Source organism: Phalaenopsis equestris, unplaced genomic scaffold (assembly GCF_001263595.1).
Source record: "Phalaenopsis equestris unplaced genomic scaffold, ASM126359v1 Scaffold000359, whole genome shotgun sequence".
Taxonomy (NCBI): domain Eukaryota; kingdom Viridiplantae; phylum Streptophyta; class Magnoliopsida; order Asparagales; family Orchidaceae; genus Phalaenopsis; species Phalaenopsis equestris.
The window spans coordinates 1,382,233-1,390,806 of record NW_018164801.1 but is presented as its reverse complement, the minus strand read 5'-3'; the positions used below and the strand labels follow the sequence as shown (position 1 = coordinate 1,390,806).

At 38.3% G+C, this 8,574-nt stretch overlaps 2 protein-coding genes across 3 annotated transcripts in view; both read right to left on the bottom strand.

The window, feature by feature from the left end:
• LOC110026244 (chloroplast envelope membrane protein) overlaps window positions 1-5,989 on the bottom strand; it is a 34,188-nt gene extending 28,199 nt beyond the window's left edge. For both annotated transcript variants that reach the window (XM_020727113.1, XM_020727115.1), the window contains exons 1-3: window positions 5,109-5,989; window positions 2,741-2,826; window positions 2,036-2,209 (exon numbers count right to left, since the gene is read on the bottom strand). In XM_020727113.1, the coding sequence (XP_020582772.1) occupies window positions 2,036-2,209; window positions 2,741-2,826; window positions 5,109-5,714 (866 nt within the window). In that variant the 5' untranslated portion in view covers window positions 5,715-5,989. The remainder of the gene's footprint in view (window positions 1-2,035; window positions 2,210-2,740; window positions 2,827-5,108) is intronic.
• A 1,809-nt stretch (window positions 5,990-7,798) lies between these two features.
• Window positions 7,799-8,574, bottom strand: part of LOC110026214 — a 4,425-nt gene continuing 3,649 nt past the window's right edge. Inside the window, exons 3-4 of the mRNA XM_020727077.1 lie at window positions 8,224-8,563; window positions 7,799-8,117 (exon numbers count right to left, since the gene is read on the bottom strand). Coding sequence (XP_020582736.1) covers window positions 7,799-8,117; window positions 8,224-8,563 — 659 coding nt within the window. The remainder of the gene's footprint in view (window positions 8,118-8,223; window positions 8,564-8,574) is intronic.

The window sequence follows — 8,574 nt, the reverse complement described above, 5'->3', positions numbered from 1 at the left end:
AGATGAAACCATCCCAAATCAAACAGGCTAAAGAAGTAAGTGAGAAAAGAAAATGACAGAGTTTCCCCCCCCCCCAAGAGATTTTCAGCCACTTGAAACGCACCAAATAGAGTATCATATAAACCAGAGAGAAGGAGAGGGAATGATTAGGGGATCGCATACGGATCGAAGGATCGAGAGGAGCAAACGCCCCCATACGGGCGTGCGAGAGGCAGAGGATGAGATCCTCGCAGAGGATGAGATAAGATAAGGGATGAGTCGCAGGATCGTCCCGCGTGCGTGAGGCGAGCACGGGAAGGAGTCTCCAACGACATGAAGGAGTGGGCCAGGCGAAACTGAACGAACCGCGGCTAGGGCAGAGGTCCACGAGCGCGAGAAGAAAAAGCGAGAGAGAGGAAAATGAAATTAGGTTAAGGATTTTTTTAATATAAGTTATTAATAATAATAATAATAATAAAATATTATTTATTATTATAATTAACATTTAAATATGTATTTTCCCCAAGACGCGTCGTCGCAATGAAATAAACGTCCCCATAGGCAATGTCGATGTTCTGGACGCATCGGCGCAGTCCGTTACATCATCCGGAGTCGTCCGGGTAACCTCGTCGTTGATCGAGTCAAAATGAAATAAACGTCCCCATAGGCAATGTCGATGTTCTGAACGCATCGGCGCAGTCCGTTTCATCATCCGAAGTCGTCCGGGTAACCTCATCGTTGATCGAGTCAAAACGTATCGCGGTCCGAATCCTATCAAAATTTCGGTATAAGTTCAATCAAACAGGACGATGCAGAGGACGGCGGTGTCAAATCAACGAGTACAGTCAATCCTGAGGTCAACAGTCCTATAGGAATACTCCCTGAGTTCCTTCAAAGTAGTCTTACCTGCTAAGTAATAGCGGTCAAAACTATTATATGGAGCCTCAAGTTGAGCGAAGAAAAGTTAAGAATTGCTAACGGGGAGAGCTCCTTCACTAGTTTTCAAGGAGTAGTCGACAGAAAAATCCACGGCTAGATCCTAGGTTACTAAGGAGGAGAAAACTGCACCTCGACCGAAAGCGAGGTCAACAGTCCTCAAACTATCTAATATGAGCTGAAATAGTCCCCAGAGAGGACAGTTTTAGCCCCCTTTGAGAAAGTCTAGGGACTAAATTAATCCCAACAACGAGTTAGGAGACTATTTTGATACTTTTCTCGATATATAAGTAGCAAAAAGGTTTTTTAAATTCGTGTATAAGAAACACAAACATACATGTGTGCTTGTGAATATATAGAGTCAAATTTGAATTGAATCAAACTACTTTTGAGAGTTGTTCTCAGACCAACGAAAATTGATTTTAGTTTCAAGTCAATTATAAGTTGAGTTATTATCGAGTAAGTTTTAAATTTTAAAAATAATTATGAATCCCACCTCCAATCTACCAACTCTCTAAGAAAAAGAAACAAGTGATAACAACAAAACATTCATAAGCATATACCTTGAAATTCATAATTCATTAAGTATTTAACACCTCTGACAAATTGTAAAAGCGATATCATCAATACAATCACCGTGGTAAATAAATTAAGAAAATAAAATAAATAGCAAACATATTTTAAAATGTAAAAGTTGGAAGCGAAAATAAGACTATTCATCACACCAAGCCAAAGAATATACAAACAACAAATTTTGTGTGCATGAACATGAGCAGTTATACCACAAAACCAATTAAAAATCATTTTTTATCATAGTATGAAAAAAAAATGCAGGTTAACTCAACTTTGTTCTCGAGCAGTTCTAAGCAATGTATATCAAGAGAAAATGAGCTGATATTTTCTAATTTCATCCAATATACCCTTCATTGGTGATATTTAAACATGAGTTCTAATGTAAATGGATTTAGATTGTGAACTCAGCAGAATCCTTCTCTTTTCACTTTATTACAAGCCAAGAGGATGTGTTTGAAAATAAATTTAAACATTACAGACATTTATGGAAAAAAACTGGCACAAAAATCCTTTCTACAAGATGCATTCAATGAATAATTCATCTTACGCTTTCTGTCGTAACTCCATCCAAAGATCTTCGTCGGAAAGAGGAGGTGCTTTACCAATCTCCACTTCCAAGCGATACCTTGCTTTTTCGACTCTCAAAGTCTTAACCATCTCTAATTTTTGAGGTCTTCTGACGTCAAGCATTTCCGCTGCAAGAGGCACGGTTTTCACATACCTGTGGCGTTGAAGTTATTATGTAATTTAAATACAAATTAAATTTTCATAATTTCTAAGCCTCCATGGATTACCTTAAATATTTCAGCAGTCAAAATCCAAAAATTTGTTCGCCATAAATGTAACTTGGTACAAGCTTAAGTAATAGCAGGTCTTTGGATTATTGCATTCCTATGAAAATATGATCTGCATTGTTTTGATACCCTAAAACAATTTCCAAGCATATGTCTTGGCAAAAAATTCTTACAAGGAAGGCCATTGAATTCTGCATAATTACATTCCTTTGCCATTATTTATTAACATGATTAGAGAATGATGAGTAAAATGAAACTGAAAACTTCTTGTCCTTCAAGCATCAGCTCATGTCATTTGAAGATTATATGAATGATATACCAATAATCTTGTTCCCTAATGATATTTTGTGCTGGAATGACAGAAATCACGGTTTGGAGGTTCTAGTGGAGAGAAATATCACCAGGTAAAACAAATAAATCAAAAATTATAAAAACATAAGCAATGTAGAGAAGATTACCTGTCCAAAAATGGCATGAGAACGTAGTCATGAACCAAAAAGCTCACAAACCAAGGAATAAGAACCAGCAAAGCGAGGAACTTAGCCTGCAAAAAAAAAACAATTTTCACATTGTCACTTATCCTCTCCATTGTACCTTTGCAGATAATACATGTTTACTATTAACATTTTCAAGCTATTTAAAGAACTCAACATAAAAGGTAAAGATTCTTGAGTTAAAATTGTTTTAAACTTAATAAAATAAGTTTGTTAAGGCTTAATGGGCTCACCATGATGAGGCGCATTTGTGTTTCCAAACGGGTAGCTAATTTAATGCTTATGATCACTAATTGAACCCAGTATGAATTTAAACAATCTGAGCATGAACGCTATCACAAAACCTCAAATCAAGCCTGGGCTCAGCTTGAACATGCCTTTGATAAACAAGCTCAAGATCAAACAACCTTCGGCTAGGCTTGGTTCTATCATTTGCAGCCATATCAAGTGACTAGTGGAAACATTTTCTGTAACTAACAATGCAAACCAAAAATATGTATGAAGGGAGTCTTGTTTAATTGTAATGCTAAGAACAGTACTAATGATGGCTGCTTTTGCTACCAGGTAGAGTGTGACAGGAAGTAAACTTTGGGACGTTGCTAGATTTTGTGTAAGTTCAATAAAACCATCAGCAAGATGTTCTATCCAAGAAAATTCAATTGCAACAAACGAGATTTGGTGTAAGTTCAATGAAGAGAAACTTCCATGTGCAATTGCAAACAAGGGAGTCAAGCACTTCAGACATGGCCAGACAACATAGTTGGTCTTTTATTCCTTAGGTGGTGGATGTGGGTTATATCCCAAGGAGGAAATAAAACTTGACATGAGGACCAGAGTCGTTGCATGGATTAGTGAATGTTTTTCCTTTTTTTTTCACAAACATTGTCCAAGACAAATGAATTTTAGAACTAAGTGCGCTAGAACAAATGCGAGTCGTGGAGAGAACCAAGCCATTGCCAATGCTGATGTTGTGAAGCTTATATATAGTGAGTGAAGAATGAGAGTTTTCAAGCTAGCAACAACATGATGAAGCACTCCAGTATTGAAAAGCCACGTGTTCGAAGCATTATCAATGTGGGTAGCAGTTTGTTTCTATTGCGTGGGCACGTGATAATTCAATGGTGATGTGATCGTCGATGAGAGCACATGATGCAAAATTCGGTAAGGCAACAAATAGCTGAGTGAACTTAAACACCATAAAGTTAGCATTTACCAAGGCTTTGAAGGAGTTGAGCGCCTGACAAGGTTGCTCCTCATTGTGATAGAAGAAACTGCCAGTGTTGTTAAGAATGTAAATCCTAAAATGTTAAGAATGTCAGTCCTAAAATATGACTTTGATGATGTGGTTATTGGATTTTTGAAACGTAGAGTTGGGGATGGTGGAATCAAAGACACCGGATTGGCAATAGTTGTAATTGTCGCTTCATCATTAGTTTTGTTGTGTTGATTTGCATCATAGTGGAGGAGTTCTTCATGGTCATTCAAAATAAATCAAAGTGCCCTAAGCATTAATGGTAGAGATAAGGCTCGGTCCCGTGCATTCTTATGAAATGCCATTGTGAGGTTTTCATTATTACATTTGCAAAGAAGGGCTGGTTCATCAGCCGGCCCTTTAACAGAAAGAATGAGTTTTGTAATGCTTTAAAAACCTATGAAGGAGTCACACAATTTGTCAACTTGGAATAAAAATTTCGATGAGAGCGTTGGGCATATATGTGGGTAAAAACAACCCATGCATCACGAGCGACAATGGCATTCACAATAAATAGAATGATTGAGAGAGAGAGAGAGAGAGTAATGACACTCAAAATGAGTCGATCCTGATGAATCAAATGATGATGACCGCAATCAATTTATGGCAAGCATGGGTTTCGCCAAGTAGACCATACCCAAGTAAATGCGTGAGAGATTGTGACTTACACCATACATATTTTGCAGAAGTGAGAAATTACATTAAAGGAATAAGGTTGTCGACATCTTAGGGGTGGGGGAAGGATCGAGAGGGACGACATGAAGAGAAAACAGGGTTTGGACCAATGCTTTGGTACCATATAGATAATTGGAATTGGAGGAATGGTTGTCGAATTGTATGTCTTTGTCATCGATACTAAAGAATATTCATACATGCTTGGCAATGTATCCGTATTGGATTAAAAGCCATTACTGATAACAAATCCTTTGATCAAATAAATTCAAATATACAAGATTTGTGTTAAAGAATAAAGCATGCTGTACAAAATAATAAAAAAAAAAGATGCTTCCTTAATAAAACCAGCATCATCAGAGGTTTTTAAGAATAAATGAAGCATATCTTCAATATTGATTCATATACCGAGCTTGTTGAAGCAAATTGAAAAACTCTGTCTTCAAACAACAGCTCATTATCATCCTTCCCTGTGATCAAATTCCTCATAGCCCCAATAAAACCCTTCTCCCGCATTATTTCAGAAGGATCACTGGAGACCTCATCGCCTGCTTCCGAACCTTCCTCCCCAAAATCCTTATCCCAAGAAGAACCAACTGAATCCAGCGAACCATCTCCAACCCAGTCCTCCCAACCTCGCGCCTCAGCATTTCTCGCATCTTCCCGTGCTTCCCTCAGCTCAGTGATCGCCTCAGCCCTTCTCTTCCAAGCTTCAAACTTTTCATCCTCCGACACCTCTTCTTCTACCTCCTCGTGGTGCTCGATTACATCCTCCTTCCAACCACTTGACACTTCATCATCCTCTTCCAAAAACAGCCTTTCCCACCAAGGCCTCTTCCGTTCATGACCCCCCTTCGCGGAGAGCACCAGTCGTCGGACCCGAAATCTTCTCCTCTTCCAACCGAAATCACAAACTCCCAGAGCTTCGCCGACTCGATTCTCGTTCCCATAATTCCCATCCCTAAACAATAAAACATTTCCACAAAAAACCATCGAGGTGCTCATCAAGTACATGAAACGTACCCCACATCTTTCACGCTTTCGGGCTTAGTCGAATCCTTGCAGCATTCCAAATGGGAGCTAAAACCCGAGAAAAACCCTAGATGAAAATGCCGATTGCGAGCCTCCTCGCCGAATCCCGCTCTCTCATTCCGCGTTGAAGAGTCTAGAGCTGGAGCGGCGGCAGTGGGGCATGAGAGCGGGAGAGAAAGGAATGGATAACGTAACGGCTCCCAAAGCCACAGCAGAAGCGGAAGACGTGACCCCGCTTGGATAGATTGTTTTGGTGTCCTGAACTGTGAACTAGGGCTACAAACGTGTTCAGGCATGGCTCGTGACAGGCTCGTTCCGAATTATTCTTATTTGAAATTGGCTTGTGAAGAGTGTGCTAGTATTTGGTTCGAATTAAATATTTTTATTCGTGTTCGGCTCAAAATCGGCTCTTTAAAATTAATTTTAAAAAAATAGAATTAGAGTATCGGATTCGAATCTTGATCAAATCTATGCAAAAGAAGATCCAGAACGATATTACCACACAAGCTATCATGATTTAAACTTAGATATAAATACATATAATATATTATTATATAAATAATTATATGATTTTTTTTCAAACTAAAACATGTTGAACACAAACGAACAAAGAGTTGTTCGTGTTTTGCTCGTTTATAATTCGAGCCGAAAAAAATTATGTGTGTTCCACTCATTTACTTGACGAACGAGCCCAACAAGAACTACCACGAGCTATTCACGAACAACAAACATTTTTTTATAGCCATATTTTGGGGTCGCTAAGGCACCCGAATTATTAAAAAATCGCTTATGATCAAGGTAGATCGATATTAATTTTCCGATAAGATGCTTAAAAAAGTTATGCGCTAAAAGAGCAAAATGTCGCACCCTATAATACTATAAATAAGTCCCCACTTGGAGTGGGTGTGCTCGATGATTAACCACTACCTCTATAACTATCATTCACAATAGACCACCACTTACCGTCACCGTCTACCGCTACCAACCATCTGTTCTCAGCCACTACAACTTGCTATTGTTGAAGTTATAGAACGAATGCCGTCGAATTTCTAACACATGCATTTCATTAACTATATAAAGAGAAATATAGTTTTTAAGTTTACGGTTTTAAACTTCATTCTCCCCTCGTGAAAGAATGTCTACCCATGTACTTATACACATATAGTTGATTGCTTTGACTGGGCAAAGCCCTGTAATTGATTTTCTTTTTAGAATTTTTCATGTAAAAACTATGATATCCCGCTTAACTATACTTCCTCACTTGTAAATGTGTTGAAATTTTTGTATAACGCCGTGATAATAATTCACCACTCCGTCGTAGTAAACTTTTCGACACCCAACAATACTAAACATATTATAAAACTGGGGCATTTACATACATAACTTCAAATTATTTTATATTTATATGTTTGTTTAACACGTAATGTTTATTTTACGCGATTCGTTCATATCACAAAAAAAAAAAATTCAATATTTTAATTTTTTTATTTGAAATTAAACCACAAAATTTAAGTATATGTAATATGACATATAGGATTAATGTTGTGCTTGAGATACACCTTAAGATAATTTGAAATTCATAAAAATAATTTATAGATTGATAGTAGTATATGTGTAAATACTAAAATTGAAATTTAGAGGTTAGATATGTTATAAATACATAAGAAATGAGCGGTATACTAATAAAAAGCAAAATAAAAAAAAAATTAAAATTTACTAAACAGATCAGCCACCACTATTTAAAGATCATACTGCCATGAACAAACACATACAAGATAGAGAGATTAAATGATTACATCTTCCAGAAACTAAAGATAAACTAGCATGATTTATTATTTGAAGCATTTACGTACATACCACACAATTCTCATGTGTTTACATATATATGACAACTAAACTTTCCTATTTTCATACATAACCCTCAAATTTAAACAGAACATAAAAACACCATGAGTATTAAATTCATAGAAGAGGATATCAAAACATTATAAAGATAAATATCTATATTTAGCTGTTACATGCACAATTGTCATGGCAACCATGTAAATTCTCTTATTAAGTTAGCATCATTTTATCTCCAAATAATCAACAGTAAGCGGCTTAAAAAATCCATTAGAATCGTCTTCTATAATTTTAACAATTTTCCTGGACAAATTTGCATAAACCACCCAATCCCCATCTCCTCTCCCGCCCATCATCGGCATAACGTAATTCTCCTTCCATGAAAAATAGTACGATCCGAACAAAGCCTTCTCCCACCCAAACTCCACTTCCCTCGCCGGAAACCCCCTCCCCGACGAGACCACCACCGACAACCCTTCCTCCAAATAAAGCCTAGGCCCCACTGCCTCCGGCCTCCTAACCTCCACCCAATCCACCAATCCCCTAAATTTTAACAATTTTCCTGGACAAATTTGCATAAACCGCACAATCCCCCCCGCCCATCATCGGCATAACGTAACCTGCATTACAGTTCAATGAAAGATAGTACGATCCGAACAGAGCCTTCCCCCACCCAAACTCCACCTCCGTCGCCGGAAACCCCCTCCCCGACGACACCAACACCGACAACCCTTCCTCCAAATAAAACCTAGACCCCACCGCCTTCGGCCTCCTAACCTCCACGCAATCCACCAATGCCCTAAAATGCTCCTCCCTCGCCGCCGCTACAATTAATCCATTCACAATTTCAGCAATCTCCTTCAGATCCTTCTTCCCCGCATCCACATACTCATAAAGGCACGACAATACGTTCCCGAAATAGGCATCCATTGCTAACCCCAGCCGCTTCCGACCATCCACCATTACCCCCATTTGACTCGCTCGTCTTCCTGCCGCGCGC